The sequence below is a fragment of the Bombus flavifrons genome, chromosome 15 (assembly GCF_040668555.2).
Source record: "Bombus flavifrons isolate JBK064 chromosome 15, iyBomFlav1_principal, whole genome shotgun sequence".
NCBI lineage: Eukaryota > Metazoa > Arthropoda > Insecta > Hymenoptera > Apidae > Bombus > Bombus flavifrons.
The window spans coordinates 4,817,317-4,837,002 of record NC_138456.1 but is presented as its reverse complement, the minus strand read 5'-3'; the positions used below and the strand labels follow the sequence as shown (position 1 = coordinate 4,837,002).

General features: G+C 42.0%; 1 protein-coding gene across 3 annotated transcripts in view; it reads left to right on the top strand.

The window, feature by feature from the left end:
• bi (T-box transcription factor bifid) overlaps window positions 1–19,686 on the top strand; it is a 168,934-nt gene that overhangs the window by 67,564 nt on the left and 81,684 nt on the right. For 2 of the 3 annotated variants that reach the window (XM_069128600.1, XM_069128601.1), the window contains exon 4: window positions 3,059–3,221. In XM_069128600.1, coding sequence (XP_068984701.1) covers window positions 3,059–3,221 — 163 coding nt within the window. The remainder of the gene's footprint in view (window positions 1–3,058; window positions 3,222–19,686) is intronic. The other variant, XM_069128602.1, reaches the window with a different exon arrangement.

Genomic DNA, 19,686 nt, shown 5'->3' with positions numbered 1-19,686 from the left:
CTGCGTTTCATACCGTCCAATTTTCTCGGCGAGAAGTTTATGTCTCGAAATGAGGAGTTACCAAAAGCACCGTTTATCCGCCGATAGCGTTCAGCCGGCAATTTTAACCGACATTTTTCTCAGGAAAAAGATTTATACTTCGAAATTATCACCTACCAAAGTTGGATTACACAGGCGACACTTTCGCTTCGATTTTAGCGCCTCATGCTTATCAGGGCTCGAAGATTACGCGCCACTTGAAATAACGAGCCTGAAATCGAAGCCAGCCGTTAACCACGTGTATCGATTTATAACTTAACTCGTCGTTTCCTTTCCTGGTCCACGTGTCCATGAAAATTATAGTTTCCACGAAGTCTGATTAAAATGATAAATGTAAACAAGAGAGTTTTAACGAGGAAGGAAATCGAACTTCTTTTTGTATCGTAACTTCCGCCTTTTTAATCGACCAACGTGTTTTCCTTGTAACCTAAATTTCTCTCTTGGTGTCATATGTTGTCACCATATATTTTCCATGGTGCAGAATTCTAAATTTCTAAATGAAATTCTACTTAACTCGACCAGAGTTCTGAATACCAAAATAATATTCTACTTACTTCAGTTGCAACTCTAAATTGTCAAATAAAATCCAACTTTCTCCAATCGACATCTCACGTTGTTAAATAAAATTCTACTTTCTTTAATCTTCAAAATTTCTACATTTACGTAAATACCCACGATTGCACAGTAATATGCAAACGAGTAGGAGAAGAAGAAACCTCGCCGCTGTTCCAGTTTTTCCAAACAAACTGCTTTGTAAAGTAACTTGCAATGATTCCAACCGAGCGATTCAACCTTCTGCCAGTCATTAGCTCGCCATTAACTTTTTCCTGGATGGCCGAAACGTGCAGACACGCGTTCTCACGAGCGTTGCCACAATCGTCTAGCTCCGTTTAACGTTTTTCCGCGTCGCGAGGGTGCTAAACGGAACATAATCGGCCTGCCGGGAAAGCAGCCGGGAAATTCGTCGACCGACTTCGCGAAAATCACGTTGGGCTTCGAGATTCCTTGTCACGTAAATGGCGATCCGCTATGGTCGTGCTCGTTCTCACGAACGTACGAAACGGTATTCTTTTTCTATTCGCTTTTTTGCGTCGACCAAATCGTTTATGCACTCTCATTTCCCGCTTTTAGAGCCACGGTGTTTGTCTTAAACAGTCCATATCTCCTTATTTAGAGGTTCTTTAGCGCGGAGATGGTGGCGCGAGATTTGAAACTCGTGATATCCTTTGGAGAAATCTTGATTTCTTTGGTGAAACGTAGAATGGTGCAATAATGGTGGAAAATTTGAACGATAATTGAGTTACACAGAAAAAGTGACCAACTTTGTCGAGATTAATCGTCTAGTTTCTCGAAGATTACTTTAAATAATTCTCCCTGTAATACGATTAGTTTTCATATATAATTAAAATAATGCTTCAATTTAATCGAATAATCATACGTGTATATTACGAAGTGTCCTAATTTTTCTAGTTTCTCTTGGCGACAAATTCTTCGATAAAATGTACGCAACACCTTACACGAACGTATCGTTGTAAATAATTCTCTTCTCGATTGATGTTTTTCAATGCGAGAAGTTATTCGTTGGACGAAAAGAAAGAGGATTTGTTGCAGATAAATGTCTATAAATTTTGCCATATTTATTGGCGAAAATAACCTGCAAATAACAATTTTCTAAGATTCCACGGCCGTTATATTAGATTGGCAACTAAGTGATTGCGGGTTTTGTCATTAGGTGGTAATGACATATTTCCGCCCCAAACGTAAACGTCAACTTTTCTCAAATTTCACACGATATTACGCGCTTTTCGACTCTCGAGTCCTAAAGAAATAATTTGATATCGAACTTTGGTAAATCTGAAGGTGAAAGAAAAATCGCCAAGTCGATAGCAGACCGGAGATACCGGGTAGCGAATAGGAAGCGGATGAAAAGGTGTCGATCGAGCGAGTTTCTCGGCTGATTCCTCTAAGCACCGGCTATCACGATTGTTGTCTTTGAAGGGAGGCGTGTCTGGTCGTTCGAATCCATCGCAGGTGGGTCAAAACGAGCGGACGAAGAAGAACTCGTCGAACGAGTTCCAAAGTGGCTGCGGTCGTCCGAGTGATGTAATCGTTCGTTGTGGTCTGCCTTTCGATTGGCCGTGTGTCGACTTCTCTGTTCGCAGATCTCGCCGTTTGCTTCTCGTTGCATTCGCCAATTGTTTCTGTATCGAGTGTCTGGTCCCGTAGAACGGGACAGAAGTAGCTGGAAATTTCGACTTAACGTGAAAACTATGCTGAAGATGGTCAATTCGTAACTCTTCATAGGAAATTTAAATACACGTAGTTTATAACGAGTTTTGTGGGGAAACCTAGCCGTGTACGTTTGTGGGGATTTCCTTTAATTTTCTGTAGAGAATAGAAATTAAGGATTGTCATTCTGATTTCCTGGTAGAAACTTCATCGTTTTATCGTTGCCAGTGTCAACACTTTGCATCTTATTGGCACTGTCTTGGAAGAATAGTTGTTTCGATTTTATACTGAAATTTTTCTAAAAATATTCCCACTTCCATTGTTTGTTGGAATAGCAGTGAAATTTGTCAGTATGAACATCTAAGAGTCGTAGCAAGATTAGGCAAATTCTCGCGATCTCTGATCGATATGCGCGATAGATGAAAAAATCGACGTGTCGCTTGTTAATTTTTACCCAATTATAAGCAATTTTCCAACAATTTCAAAATCTTTCGATACGTCTATTCTTACGTGTATAAAAATCTTTGAACCTCTTGAAAATACTCAGAAGGGTGTACAGTTTCAGGTTCCTAAATTTCCTTCTTCTAAAAGCAAATTGTATAGAAATTGAAGAGATCTTTTTACCGATTTTCAATATGTTTGCAATTTGAATATGTAGCAAGCGGACGAGCACGTGAAATACGTTCGAATCTGTCGAATCGTTGGAAAAGATGTAAATTTTCCTGCTTTATAAAGAAATGTTAAGATTGAAAAGATTTTTAATGATTTTTTGAACGTGTTTGTCGAGTAGCAGGTGGATGGTAGCGGGGAAGGCAGACCCGGAAATGCCGAAGAGGATGTACATCCATCCTGATTCGCCGAGTAGCGGTGAGCAGTGGATGCAGAAGGTGGTGAGCTTCCATAAGCTCAAACTCACTAACAACATCAGCGACAAGCACGGCTTTGTAAGTACTGTACGTAACGCCAACCAAACAATTACTTACTTACTAGCCTAAGTTGGAGCTCCGAGTCTCGCAATTAATCGCTAACGTTTGCCCGGCTAACGACCTAACGATCGACCGATTAAAAGCTCGTTAGGCCGCGTGCACGCGGCAGTCTCCGTCCTCGACGATGACCATTTTACTACTTCGCCTCTTCGTTTCGCCAATTTTCTATCTGTTACATTAACATATAAATTTATTAACGCAAAAAATTAATCTATTTGGTCGATCGCTTACAACTTGGCGTATCCACATGAGCCTACAAATTAATTGATGGAAAAAATTATCACTTAAAACTTGCCGTATGTTTTCTCAATGTTCTGTCTTCTATACCACAGTGTACGTTTATTAAAGCGAAAGATTAATTCGTGGCAACCGAGTGGTCGATCTTTTACAACTTCCTGTCTACGTCGTGAATTTTCTATCTTCCATATCGCTCTGCAAATTCATTAGCATAAAAGGTTACCACTTAAAACACAAGCCATTCCTAAGATCAAGAATACGCTCGTAAGATCTAATAACTTGAGCAAACTCGCTCGTTCTACTCTCCACCTCCACCTTAACAAACAGCCAGCTCCCAATACACTGCCACGTTTCCCTATATCAAAATCTAAAAACCTGGTGGTATCAACTTGTTTCTGTTAATTAGTATAGATAGCATAAAACCTATCAGACACCAGAAAACCTAAATTGGCATTAATCTATGCCTGATAGCTGTTATAAATACTATAAAAATCTAACAATCTGAGCGATCACCTCGTACACGTCACTACCATGTTTTCCACCTTTCAGCCCTAGAAAACGACAAGCCGACGATATACTGCCACGTTGGCCTGTATGAAGTGCAGAGTGCAGAAAGCACTCGAATTAACCTATCTGCGAGAATTCGTGTGCCCATAATCCCAGCGGATTAAGTTATCGCGATGGATTTCGGCGTCAAGTAGTTGCAGCAGCCGGTGTCCCGATGGTGGCCTGGTCCGCTCCTCTCTATTAGCCTCGCCCCTGCCTCTTCCTGCCTCCTTGCCGGGTTGCATATAGTGGTCTCTCGATCGTTTTCTGTGAGAAGAAGACGAAGACGAAAAGAGAAAAGGAAGAGAGGGGAGGCCGTGGGTCTGCGGAAGCCAACGTCGGACCAAAGAAGCCTGGTTCTTTCAGCGGCCACCACTTCCCCTGGCCCCCTTTTGCCCGGTGGACGCTGCACCGTTCTCCTTTTTTGCGAATCCTTTTTGCGGCAGTCCCATGTCGGCGTCCTTTGAAGGATCCTGCATCGCTGGCTCGTGAAATCTAGTCCTCCAGGCCGGGGCCCAGAGCGATGTCAATGGTTGGCACAGCCCGACCTTTGTTACGACCAGCAGCCTTTCTCTTCCTCCTCGTCTTCCACCTCCTCATCCCTTCAGCCTACTCTCGTCTCTCTCTCTTCTCTTCTCTGTTTCGCTCTTCTGGTCCGATCGTTCCAATTTCTTCGTACTGCCGCACGGATTTCCTATTTTCTCAGCCTCTGTTTCGATTTTCCCGGTTCATCGCGAATTCGATCTGCACGCAGCCGGGGGCAAACGCGATACGTCCTCTCGACCTGTACTCGCAGATTTTTTAATGCCAGGCAGTAGGTGCGATGCGATAATCGATAACAGGTTAATACGATCGCGTGAAATGGTGTCTGGCTCAAGTTTAATTCGGAATAGATGTTTCTGGCACTTCCTTATACGCGGAATTCTAAGATAGAGATGAATAAACGAATAACTTTGGATTTGGTAAGGCGAATGAAATTAGGATCAATATATTGGTCAACTTCTCGCTCGTTTCCATCTCTTCCTACCGCTGTATGGTGAAACACCGTGTGTCATATGCGCCAACAGGTTTCTCATTTTCTCAGTCTTCCCTTGGATTTCTTCAGTTCGTTGTAAATAAGTCCTGGATAGAGTTAGACACCTAAAATACGTATTTGCAGATTTTGTGATGAGAATTATGGTAATACATTTACCACGTAAAATGGTGGTGACAGTTGTCAACGAATGACAAAGTTTGACAATTTTTGGAAATTAATAAAATTAGATGGAATATGTGTTTTCCGTATTTCTTTACACGAGCAACTCCAAGATAAAGAATGATAAATGAACAACGATATTTGGAAGACGAATGGAATTAGGGTCGGTCTCCTTGTTAACTTCTTGGATGTTTTGATTTCTTCTTATCGTTATATGGTGGAGCACCGGCTGCCGATACGCCACACCAGGCTTCTTCTCAGTCTTTTTTTTTTCGTCTTTCCATTTTATTCTGAATGGGTCCTCGATGAGGTTGAAGGTAACCACCGTGTTAACCACGGTTCACTTGTGTCTTCCAGACTCTATGAGCCTGTGCACGAGCCCAGAAAATGTATAAGAGGCAGTTCTAAGAGGGTTGTCGGAGTCGGTCAACCCTTTCCGAATTCGGGGAAGATTCGAGGAGCACGGTTTTCAAGTATTGCTTTGGTTCGCGATATGTGGGGCGGAACGAGGCTTTCAGAGGTGATCGTCAGCTGCTGGACCTTTATCTTGAGTGATTCGAAGATGTGTTGTTAGCTAGGAGGCTTTTTATTCGGTTTTCAACCCCTTTGTCACATGGATCGAGTCGTTCTTTCTAAATAAAACTTTAATCGTACGCGGTCTCCGATGGATATTTGATATTTATCTAGAAATGTATGTCGTTAAAACGATGCAAACTTTTCCTCGCGAACTATGTTTCAATCTTAAATGCAGTCCGTTTTCATAAAAATAGGCGAAGGTTGTGAAATTCGCAGAATTTTTTAAACAGATTCGAAAGCAGCGAAACGATGACCTAAACCTTCTCCAATTTCACGCGAATATATTATATGTCACTTTGACAAGAGCAGCCTACGACTCTTTTGAATTTCCAGTTTCTTTCGAAAATTAATTAAAAGTAGTTTGCAGGAGAACTCGGTTAAAAGGCAGACAAAGTAGCTACTACGAGTCCCTCGTTCCAGTGTACAGAAAACTAAGACATTCGAGTACATTTGCATTGAAGTATCCCAAACAACTTATACTAACATGGGTGACCAATTAAAGCTGTTAAAAAGGATTGGTCGAGTACTTTTCAAAAACCTGAAAACATCCTTCAAGCTGCGTAAGACCCTCTCGAAAAACACACCTTTGCTCACAAACCCTCTTTCACCCCAAAAAGACAGTCCCGAAGTGTCCATCAAGTAACCACGAGAACCTTCATCTCAGGTAACAAAGAAAATCTCCAAGAACGACGACAAACTTCATCGAGTTTTCCACGAGGAATTGACCAAAGTCCGAATCCATTAACCCCAAAGACACGGTCCGATGAACAGGACGATCCTAAAAATCCCGCGCTCCTGGGAAACCAAATTCACAAAGATTTGAAGTCTCCTTTAAACAGAAAAGGAAAGAAAAAAAAAAAAGGAAAACGGGAGCAACAGGAGCTGACCGTTTTCCCCGGTGTTTGTTGACCTCGTGGTCCTTTAGCTGGAGCTGTGTTTGCTCGTGTGTCAGGGGTCTGAAGACGAGCACTCGAGGAAGCCATCTCGAAGGACTCGAGTCGAGTGTCTCATTTTTGTTTGCCGCCATGGGATTTTCCCGACAAAAGGCAGCCGAGGATTACGGATCCGTCCGCTCCCTCTCAGTCCGAGTGCTGTTGGCGCTAATTTTCCTGATTTTCGCTCGACTTGTCCTCCGATTGCGCCGTGGTTCGAGGAAAATTAGGGAAACACCGAGAGTCAAGTCGAGGTCCGTGTTCCAGGGACATCTGAAATTGTTTTCTTGGGACTGTCGAAGCTTTGTCTAACGATCTGCCTTTTGTTTAAACGGTCCTTAAAGTGATTGACTTAAAGCGAAGCTATTAAATGAGGAGATTTTGGTTCGATAGGATGGAGCTTTTAATGGCGGGATTTTCGACATTCTTTAAGCGCTACTCACGGTTTCACCTAAAAGTTTTCATGATTCAAACGCAGTAGTTTAGTGCTGCTGAAGGCTCATTTGTACATATGGAAGGTCGTTTGTCTATTGATGGATCTTCGTTTGGTTAGTTGTGGAGGAAGCCTTGGTTTAATAGTCGCGCAAGGTAAAAAGTGTTCGAATGGTAATAGGGTTCAGGTAATCCTTTAATTGCAACTGATGGTTTGAAGTAAATTTTCGAGATTCAAAGACGGAAGAAGACGTATCTATAAATACACAGAAGCTCGTCAGTCTGCGACTGGCTTCTCGTTCCATTAGGTCATTTTCCAACCCTAAGTGGTTGGAAAAGTTACAAGATAATTTCGTCGCGGGATTCTTGTAACTCCCTTGTACGCTTTTCGGCATTCGTTTGAAATTTCACCGATTTAATCGTAAGAGTGCTAATAAAATTTCAGAGTCTTTTATCATAACGCGTCACAACATAAACGTACGTAGATGTTTTCTATGATAAACGGTCCAGTACTTTTGTGAACCAGTTGTATGTCCGTTGCAGGACAGAGAAACGACGTAGGAGCGACAGAGGCTCGGAGTCGCTGGTTTTCCCTCGATTTAGTCGTTCTCCGCGCCACTTGATCCGCTACCTTTATCAAGAATACTTGATCTCGGCGTTTAATCCGCGCCGCGAGCAGGCATCCGTCGTCCTTTCAGCCGGGATCGGCCAACTGCTGGCATAAAGAAGATCCGGCGACTCCTCGTTTTCGAGTGCTTCGACAAAAGCGCAACCTCTCCACGTCTGGCGTCGGTACCACCGCTCTTCTCGCGAGTATCTATCTCCTTATCTGTCGTTCTTAGATTTTTCAACCTGAATTTCCTTCCTCGAATCTGTCATATGCAAATCTGACCGATATTCTCGTAATAGGAAGATGGATGGAATCCTAGAATTACGGAATTGTGATCTGTTAACTCTTGGAGCATTTGAAAATTCTTAATATTTGTTACCGATTCGTCGATCGATCGCAAGACTCTGCTGAAATCTTCTAAGCTTTCGTCGTGTCAAATGGAGCTTAGCGATACGTCAAAGTCGACAAAGTAAATAATAATTGGATGGAAAGGTAACTTAGAACTCGTTTGGCAAAATGTTTTACAATACGCGAAGTTTCTTGCGAGCAGCGTTTGTAGATGTTCATCAAGCGAATAACACTTTTGACAGCAGACGATGACAAATATTAGAAATTGAAAACCATTAGGTGGTTAGAGATAGAAAGATATTAAAATAAGCAAGAAACTCTGTGTAGAGCAGCCGCTCTAATTAACTTGATAACCCTCCAACTGCTCCACAGCTTTAAATCTCTCGTATTTCCTCAAATTTTCCTCCGCCAACGCAACATCTCTTATTAAACCTGCACCCAAGATTATTTAAAAATCCAGTCAACCTGCCAAACCTTCGTACAAAATATAAAATGCTACTCGGCCACGTTGGACGTCGAACATCAACGAGAAACTTCGAGAAGCGAACAACCTTAAAAAAGAGAAAAAAAAAAAATAATAAAAGTAGCAAAAAAAAAAAAAAGAAATGGAATCAGTCAGAGACAGGTCCAATCGGAGGTTGGTCGGAAAATCAGTTTTAATGTCCATTTCCCGCGGTGCACCGTTCGAGCCGGTATCCTTTTTCCAATATTCCGAAAATTAAAACGGGAAACAATCAGCGCGGACGAACGAATCGAGCGAAACTGGATCAAACGTGCCTCGCAGCTTTAATTATCCAGTGTGTCCAGGCTTCGATCGCGAGTGGAAAAGCTTCGTACTGGCGAGAGGAACCGAGCGATACGCGGGAAATTGCACGCTCCCGTTTTTTTTCCTCGTCCCGTGATTTGCTTAGCGTGTACCTGCACACCTGTAGTTCTGCCTCTCTGCCCTGTCGACATGTCGCTTAGCGTTCCATTACTATTCCTCCACCCCGTACCACCCCACCCCATTCCATCGTTGATTTTTCCCATTTTACCCGCGGTGACTCGCGATCGAAATTGTTCCGAGCGCGGAACAGTCATCACGAGTGGAAAAAATTGAAGTGTATCGGGTGATGAGGCTGATGGGTGCGCTTGGTGGGCTTTGGGGTGGTTGAAGAGAGAGAGAGAGGGGGGGAGAGACAATGTTATTTCTAAAGTTGTTTAATGGTTTAGGAGGTTTCTTTTGATTAGAATGCTAAAATGATGCTAGAATTAAAGCTTTGAAAAGTTTGTCTTTAAGAAAATCTTGGTAGTTTGGTAAAATGGTCCGTTTTCTTTACCGCGTAGATATCATTTCTTGATGTTTTTACTATGTACGTAATCTTATTCGAATTTTAAGCTAATGTATGTGCCATGTGTGTATTTTATTGATCTTTGCCTATCGGCTACAGAGTAAAATTGATTTACATAGATCTGTCATTCACATTCTCATTCAACCTCGATATACGTTAGTTTTGATATAACAAGTTTAAGATAACGATCGTGTGATATCTGTAATATAATAATTACATTCTACCACGTTATAATAATCATGTCCCAAGATCTTTGAGTGGGTGCATAATCGTTTCTAGAATTTTATTCGTCGCAGCATCAGTTTGTCCCAGTGTACGTGGAATATCAGTAAGAAGAACAACGTGGAAACGAGATATGAAAGTGAGATGTGGATGCGAAATATCGAACGATATTAAAGTTGGTAACTCGTAAAACCCACACCCACTTCACGGTGATTAATGGGCACAGAAACACCATTGTTAATTGAACAAAAAAAAACCCCATCAACCTTCCCTATTCTTCCCCAGAAAACCCTAAAAAACACGTTTCTCAACGCCGATTGCCGGTAACAACATCCTAATACACAGAAACTAAAAGAAGGACAAAAGGGCAAACAAACAGGGACAGACAAACAACGAATTACTTTTCGTTGAACAAGAGCTCGACGTGGTTACCTTTTTCCTTTCTTTTTTCTTTTTTTGTTTGTTTCTGTACGCTAGTCCCACGCGTTTTCGTTGCGTGCACGCACCCACGCGGCTTAGTACACGCGCGCGCTCGCTCGTTCACACGCACACGTTGTCTCATTACGGAATCGCGTGCGCGTCGAGGCGTCGTTCGTGTGAGCTTCGACCGTGGTCGGGGGCCATTTTGCTGTTCGCCGTGCGACCAACACCGACCCGATTCGTGTTCCGTGCACTCGCGTGTCCTGCACTCGCGAGCGTGTTGCACGCGCCATTGCGCTGCACCACTGCCGCCTACACCCTCTTTGATTTCGAGCTAGGACCATGTGGACACGTACTTGCAGTATGTTAACACTCTGGTCGATTTGTATTAACAATACGCGAATGTTACTTAAAATATATGAATTTATTTTATTTGTTTACTATTTTCTCGCGAAACCAACAGTTTCATAGACATATCTGTGAGGCAGAATTTTATACGCAGCTACGTACTTGTATTAGGTTGTCCGAAAAGTTTCTTTCGTTTTATAAGGAAGTAATAGACGCACAACGTTTTTTGTTTTATATTGTTGTTTTGTTCTGTTGAGATAAACACCGTGACATTTCACACACTTGGTTTCGCGCTCGCACGAAGCTGCACTGTTGTAAAAAACACGTTTGCGAAAGAAAGATACTTTTCGGACAACCTAATACAGTAGTATTTAGAGTGTAGCGTGAAATCAGGTGTTAGATTTCGGAAATTTGACGACTAGACTGTGAATGCTCGTGCAAATTCATTTTTTCCCCGAACATAATCGATAAACTGGGCTTCGAATAAAAAGTTGCTTCTATACTGTTAAATACTGTGAATTGGCTATATGTATAATTATATATACAGGGTGGTTGGTGACTGGTGGTACAAGTGGAAAGGGGGTAACTCTACGCGAAAAAAGAAGTCGAAAATATAGAATAAAAATTTTTTTTTTAAATTTTTCCATCGAGACAACGATCTACAGTGAGATCCGTTATAACGAGACGTGATAAAGTACACGCGTACCGAGCCAAAATTTAAAGTCGATTTTCTCGAAAACAAAGCCTCAAACGAAAAATTGTTATTCTATATTTTCGACTTCTTTTTTCGCGTAGAATCACCTCCTTTCCGCTTGTACCACCAGTTACCAACCACCCTGTATATATGGTAGTATATGAAAACCCGATTAAATTAATTTTCAGAATATTCAGAAGTCAGTATATAAGTATAGAACTGGCGTTTGTGATCGTCATATTTTATACAAAAATTTTGTTACTTTACAGGATCTATATCTGCAAATTCTTTAAGTCTTTAATTATAAGACAGATTAAGAAGTGTATTCTAAATGGACAGAACGATCCCCAATATTGATAGAATTACTGCCACTTAAACAGCTGATGAGATCGAATAAGAATGATCAGGTTGAAATTTTCCGAAATGTCATCAATCGTGTTTGAAGAGTATAAGGATAGGGAAGGGCTTAGACCCTCTCTCGCAGACGTCGCTGTGAATCGTTTGGCATGACCACATTCGGCACGCACTCTTGCAGATTTCCCTCGGGGACGCCTCTCTACGGTAACGATCGCGCGCGCGAATTCTGCGGCAGATTCTAACCGGAACGACGGGGGTGGCGAAGAGGTGGATTTCACGAGGGCTCGTTCACACGTTCCTTTCTGGCTCCGGTGAATTTGCACGTCCCTCGGCTCTGATTATACCCGAATAAAAGTCTTTTTTTAAATCTCTTTTTCATTTGCTTTTACTTCCCTTTTCTTTTTCCTCTGAAAACCCGTGTTTTGGCTGCGTCGATGATCTTTCGATGAGGAACGTGCAAAATCTTGTGTAGTCATTATCGTCCGCTAACGAACTCGTTAATATCGATGAGTTACAAAATTTCGCTAATGATATTAGTTCGATCGTACGACAGTGCTGACTTTATAAAAGGAGCAAACAAAAGACACAAAACAGATACGTGGAACGCGTCAGGTCTGACGACCACTTTCACGAGAATGTTAGTGCGCACGAGGAAAAACGTAATGACTACTTTGAACTTCACCAATATCGCCAAATACCATAAACGTTCCACTTTGTTCGCGATCATCAGTTTCTCCACACAGCCGTACAAATGGCTCGCATGGTTAGCAAAAAGCGGCGTCAATGCGGTCGACAAACCTTTCCTGTGAACATGGAGAACCACCCAGTTGACGATCATCGTCATTCTTGATCCTTGAACATGCACATTTACTATGGCGGTGAAGAGAAAGTTGAAATAAAATAAGAAGTATAAAGAGACAGAGTATAATGAATTTATATTTAATAAGAGCAACGAATAAATATAATATATAGCATAAAAGAGATATAATTATCGATAAATTACCAGTTTTTATGCATTTGGGAAATTCCAAGTTGCGAAATATAATATACAAAAATATGTAAAATATTCAAAGTGTGATACTTGGTACCATATTTAATAGGTGAAACGATCTTCTATGTAAATTCAATTCTTTTTAATTACATCGATAAAATCTGAAATTTGCATTAATATCAGCAACCCAGTTATCAATATGATGAAGAGTTGATAGTACGAAAATTGTTAATATTCACAGCGTAGCAGCGTTAAACTTTCAAGCAGAGATTTCACTCACACCAAAGGTGAACTCAAAGTAGTCACTTGGTTAGTATTGCTCATTTTAGTACGTTCTGTTTAGATACTAATTTTTATAGTGTATGAACTTGAAATTTTCCTTTACCCACCACAGTGTATTACCATGTCAACGTGGAAAATCCAAGTGTTAGAGACTTTAAACGCGCCAAGGACGAACCCAAAGTTCTCGCTTTCTTCGTACTGTTCAGTTTAGTGCTTGCTACTCCGATACTAATATTAGTATTTATTATTGTACGGTATCGTAGCCGACGCCGACGTAGCTTCATGTTCCATAGTCGATTAACGATCGCGCATTCCATATCAAGACATCATCGCGTCGAGTCGATTCAGTGCCGGGCAATTTGCGTTCGTCGAGCGAGAAACGGGCGTGGAATCCGGTCCATAGTGGCTGCTGATCGTTATAATAAATGGGATAATGACATAACGGGTACGTCACGAACGTCGAGGGGGCCAGATACGCGTAATTATTGCGTTTGCATCAGCGCATCGCGGTTCCCTTCGTTTCCTATCTATGACAAGGGTGAGACCTAAACGAGAAGATTTTCTTTACGGGTGAGATCCTTCGTTCGTTCTTCTTGTTGTTAGCTACCACTGTTCGTTCCTTTAGATATCCATGTTGCATTGTGCAATTATGTATTTTCTATTGTATAAATTAATAAGTTACGCGCGTGTATAAACGTTCTTATTGCGTAGATTGAATATGCAATTTTTCCTATTTGATTCTTCATGTGTTAGGTTGTCCGAAAAGTGTCTTTCTTTTACAGACGTGTCTTTTACAACGATGCATCTTTACACGAACATGAGACCTAATCTGTCGAACGTTGTGATCTTTACTTTGATAGAACAAAGTGAATCATACGTAATTCGATAAAATAATATGAAACGAAAGATGTGCGTCCATTGTTTCCTTATAAAACGAAAGAAACTTTTCGGACGACCTAATAAATGTACACTGGTCCCTCATTTTATTCGCGTGAAACGAATCCACGGATACTCCGCGTAAATCGAGCGACCAGTGTATTTGCATTTAACGGGAACAATAGAATCTCTTGGACTCGAATTGTTTTAGAAAATTAGGAAATCTAACTTCTCTTTTTCGTTCCTATCGAAACGATTCATCAACTTTCGCCTCTTTGGATCTTCGCTTTACGTAAATTCGTTGGATTGTTATATGGTCGACTATAGTCTGCTAGGATCACTGACGCGCGAGCTCATAGGAGCACTGTTCCACGGAAGAGATACAGTTTCCGGATTTCGTGGAGTCGAATATTCGTTGGAGAAAATTAAGGTTAATCTACATACGCGAATCGACAATTTATCCAACTCTGTTAAGAAACTCTGGGCGCAACTGGCTACAACCTTCTAATCAGACGCTACAACGCTAAATTAAAACTACGTACAGTTAGAAGTTTCCACTTTTCTACTTATAATTGCTTCAGTTCCTATAATCACGTCTGATAAAAAAACTTCCTCGCGAGCTCTGTCTATAACCGGCATCCTATGGAAACACAGTGAAAGACAGCGCTTGGTTTCATTAAGCCGGCAATTTAGCTCGACCAAATACAACACCATAAGATTCGTTCTACAGAATCTCCACCTTCTGCAATCGACCGCAAGGTGATTAAATTTTCCCATGCAAGTCTCTCACGCCCATGTGTATAATAACTCGACTTATAGTCTGGCAGAAAGATTGTCCTTAAAAGATACTTAAATTACCGTCTCTTCGTACCTTTATCGTACAAGACACTCACCAGGTGGGCGTACGAAAGTCAACGTGTTGGCGAGGAACGATCGGTTTTCCAGGCGGCAAGAGGCGTGTGTGGGTTGATCGAACCGCGTTAATTCCACGATAAAATTACTTGGCCGACTCGTTTCATTATCTGCTGTTTAGCGCCTACTCCTCCGGCCCTAACAACCCTTGCCGTCCATCGCGGTGACTGATTACAATCTTTATAGCACGCGGCTCGTTGGACTTCGTTAGCCGGTGTCTCCAACACCGATGTCATGCAATTATCCTCGCCGATAGCAGCTCGACTCCGATCGTAATCGCCAGTTTCGACGCTACGTGCTTTTATCGCAGTTACCTGACCGTCTTTTGTCCGCCGTCGAATGAAATTGTTTCAAGCATACGGTGTAATGTCTACGACGAGAATTAGGTTGTCCGAAAAGTTTCTTTCGTTTTATAAGCAAACGATAGACGTGTTGAAAATTTAGAATAGCCGAAATAATGGTATGGGAATACTAAATTTACACTTAGAATTTATATTAGAATAATTATACAGGGGGGTTGGTAACTGGTGGTACAAGCGGAAAGGGGGTGATTCTACGCGGAAAAAGAAGTTGAAAATATGGAATAAAAATTTTTTTTTTTAATTTTTCCATCGGGACAATGATCTACAGTGAGATCCGTTATAACGAGACGCGATAAAGTGCACGCGTACCGAGCGAAAATTCAAAGTCGATTTTCTCGAAACCAAAGCTTCAAACGAAAAATTTTTATTCTATATTTTCGACTTCCTTTTTCGCGTAAAATCACCCCCTTTCCGCTTGTACCACCAGTTACCAACCACCCTGTATATTTATTTGATGAACGATTTCAAAGATATTCATCGATACACACTTGCACGCGTCTCAGCACTTTCTTCCATACTCGACTGTTAATTGACTGAACAGTTTACATTCATTTGTTTCCGAGACGCAGCGCACACACATACTTCCACACACTGATGTTCACATACAAGTATCACTACTACGCAGCTAACCTAGTCTAGCATATAAAATTGTACATATCTCAGTAAGGCGCACGATGTTTTTTGTTTTATATTAGTTTAGAACATAATAATAGAAATAGAACGAAATGGATCATACCTAATTCAATAAAATAATATAAAACAGGAATTGTTGCTCATCACCTTATGAAACGAAAGAAACTTTTCGGACAACCCAACACCAGCGCGTAATACGTTTATTTTCCAGCAAAGCGTTCCGTCTTTGTCAGGTTCTATCGAGTCGAGTAACGAGTTTCTTATCGTTTGATTGCTCGAAGAATAGAAAGACAGTGAATTTTTTACGAAACATGAAAATATATTTCGACTCGTTTTAAGTGAAATTCGTAACGCTTTTTAATCTCTAAACTGGATTGGACGAGGAAGAGTGTTAAAAGAATCGTTGAAACAGCTTAGCGAAGATACTGAACTTTTTGATACGTGCGTATCTCTAGATACATAAACTGTTTGATTACGTAAACGTTGTACGCGATTGGCGCGGAAACTACTCGAGTTCTATTTGCCAAGCTGAATTTCCTCAGACACCGTTGCACGTTCCGGTGGTTAAGAAGCTACTCAACTAGAGAACCGCGTAAACCGGAACCAAGAACATTCCAAACACCATTTTCTCAGTTTATCTTGGAATTTTGTCCTACCAGGTATTCACATATGTCATTCTGTAATAAACGAGCAAGTAGATAATTCTCTTTTGAAAATCGGCCATTAATCGGATACTTATGTAACGAGAAATCGATAGAAAATGAACTAGTCTGGCTTTTGAGAAGCTGGTTTTTTAACATCGCGTATGCCACGTACTTTCAAACTCAGAATCGCCAGAAACTTCGTGACAATATAATAAGAAGCCCGAAGCTATGCAAAAAATAAAACGAGAAAGCGGACCATAACGTATATTCGTACAAGATGCGGTGGCTACCTCCAGCCAATTTCTGGAAAACGATACCGGCTCACGTCGAATTGCACGTGTCGAATGCTAATGCGCGGCTGGCACCTGCGCGGCTGCCAATAAGAACCGAACAAGGCGAAAGGCGGTTATTCATGAACTGCAGTCTCGCGCGCGATCGGCGGGGGACAAAAAGGGTGGCAGAGAGAGAGAAAAAGGGAATAGAGGTAGGACGATGTATGCGGGTGCTGATTAACGACCAAGGGCTGGTCGCAGTCCGGCGACACGGGCCTCGTTCTTTTAATCATCAAATTATTGCATTAGAAATAAAAATGTGAAATAAAATGAAACACACGAACTTTTGCTAATATAACGGAAATCGTTACTAGTCATTTTATTTCGTATTTTATTTCTTTTCATATTATGCGTTTGCCTTTCGTATTTCACTTTTCTCGAGATCGCCGGTAGTACAGTTGAATTAAACGAAGAATTTCGAAATTAAACGATCTAATCGTAAATTGTTACGGCGTCCAGTGGCTCGATGATGACAGTTTGAGAGTCGAAAGAACCAGCCTGCTTGTCGTTTGTTATTAGGAACGGACCAAGAGTCGGTCAGGTTCAAGGCCAGTGTCGGAACAGATTTTCCTTCGTTTGCTAATTTTTTCGTCTCGCGACGTAGTTAAAGAGCTTCCGAGAGTTTTGAAAGATCGATTGCCGTTAAGGAGCACGTACATGCGACGTGCTCTCGTAAAAAGAAGTTAAGAAGGTGACTTTGCGAGATAAACGCGTTCAAAGTTACGCACTCGTTGAAAATTATGCACTCCAAGTTATGCAGTGGGGTTGCCTGTTTCGTTACCAGCTGCGTTACGTGTTTCATTTAAGCTTGATCAGGCTACTACTATACATAGGAACTCTACGTTATCTTCGAGCAATGAAGCTCGCACGATCAATTAAAGACGTTTTGTAATTTTAATTAATGCGATAAACAAGCGCCTGCTTTCCTTATTGATACGTTACTTGAATTGCGAGTTCCGAAGTCGATAATTATTTGGGAAATTCAGTTTGATCTCGTTGGAATAATTAATAATTTCGTCTACCAAAACATACAAAAAAGAAAAGAAATGACTTTTTCTCATCTGAATCGTTTCTTGCCAAAGCGCGTCACATTTAACGTCAAACGTATATTTTTACAATTTACAGAAGATTTAAAGGCGCGAAGAGGGGATACTCGATTCCTTAAATTGAGGGTCTCTGGAAACGGATTAATCGTTTCGTTCCAATGGAAAGTTGATGGGCCGATTATTCAAATGTCAAAAAAACGAAAGAAAGGACGAAACTGACCCAAATTCGGCGTTTCGGTGGGCGAAATTACAGGCGAATGCCAGTTGCCTGAGCAGAAGTCAGGCAAAGCGTGGTTCTCTCTTTATCTGGTCGACTTGACCGCGGCACGGAAGTCCAGCAGACCACCGCGCACGCCACGAAATTACAGTGGGAACACGGAACCGTCAGGTTGACCTCGCGGCGAGCTTAAGCCTCGTGCACAACGATACTCTCTCTCTCTCTCTCTCTTTTCTCTTTCTCGCCGCTCTGTTCTCTTCGTGGTTCATCAAAAGCGACGGCTGACTGACAGCTGTCACACGCCGACGCTCCTTTTGTCTGGGTGAATTCGTAAGTGAACCAGTTGGAAAGATCGATAGTCGATTGTAGAGATCGAGAACGCGGCGCAAAACCGCGACAGCTGTTGCCTCCGGTCGATCATCGTCTCTCTTTGAAGAAGTTGGACGCGACAGGTGACACGCGCCGCCATAAATCGTGAATTAGAATGTCAGCTGGCGTTATCAGGCCGCGAGTCGACTGTCGTGCGACTACTACTTGCGCCCTCGATGGATAGGGAGGCGCTGCGACAGCTTGCTTTCTTTCCTGCAACTCGGTCGAATATTTTGATCTATTGACAGGAGGTCTTGTTTCGCAGATAGTTGAGCAAATTCAGTGTAATCCCACTTTGCTCGGTAATTTCCAAACGACTGTCTCGATTTCCTGCTGCGGTTATATTTCCCTAGCGTTAAGGATGTCTGAAATTTGAAGGGAATGGAGAAAAATGTGGTTGTCGTTGGAAAATGTTTAACGCGCACAGAGTGTTTTAAGGTTCAACGTATGAGAAAATTCTCTTGGCCAGTCCCTGCGCGGAATTTCACGTTCTAATTGAGTCGTCGTAAAACCTTCAATGTATTTTTACCAATAAAAAAATCGTAATACTCCTCTAACTGCTCCTATGCAAAATTTCTGGTTCCTATAACAAAAATTCCAGTTTCCAAAATGTTTATCGAATGTCTTTTCACCACCTCGTGAACGTTCGTTCGTTAAAACGTCGACGAGATAAAACTATAAAAATTGCAGAATCGCTACGAGAGGCAGACTTTCGAAGCGATCTAATACCACAAAATCGAAGAAATCCTTGAACCTCGCGATCTCCAGTAGATAGCAAAAATTTCTACCGCTCCAAAAAATACACGAGACCACATCCTTCGTCTACGATTCCAACTACTCCTCCAACTCTCCTCTCCAAAAAAAAAAAAAAAAAAGAAAAATAATCCACATTGTCCTGACTTCTCCGAGACACTGTGGATCCATTAATAACGGACGATAGCCACCCCCGCGACACAGCGTCGGACGACCAGACTCCTAGAAACCTACGGCTGTCTCCTACAGCCGCAAAGAACCGTCGTTTATGTTCGGTAGTGGGGCGGTCGAAGTTTCGGGGCGGTCGCAACCCCCGGCGGCTCGTTTTAATAGAATCGAACAGGCTTGTAAGGCGATCCCGAACGATCTGTCTTGCCAATCCAGTCTTATCCAATCGAGAGTCGCCGCGTTTCTCACCCTCTTGCCGGCGGACGCAAACACGCACAGCAACCCCTGGCGTTAACGGAAGGCGAAGTTGCACGCGAAGGGCGATGCTGATGGATTCCCGCGGATCTTCTTGTGATCTGTAATGGCGATCCACAGAGACGGATGCTTTTCTTCTGAATGGTTTTACGTGTGTCAGGGGTGGGACACAAGGGGGATGAGAGTCGCCGGACGAATTGTAAGAGGGTTTCCACTAGCTTCTTTTTTGGGGTGAACGTACATATGTCGGTATATATGGAGGGACGGAGCAACTGGAGTTTCACGGCTCCGGAAGATGGCTGATGGAAGTAGGTTTTTAGGGTGAGTTTTTGACGGGCCAGGCA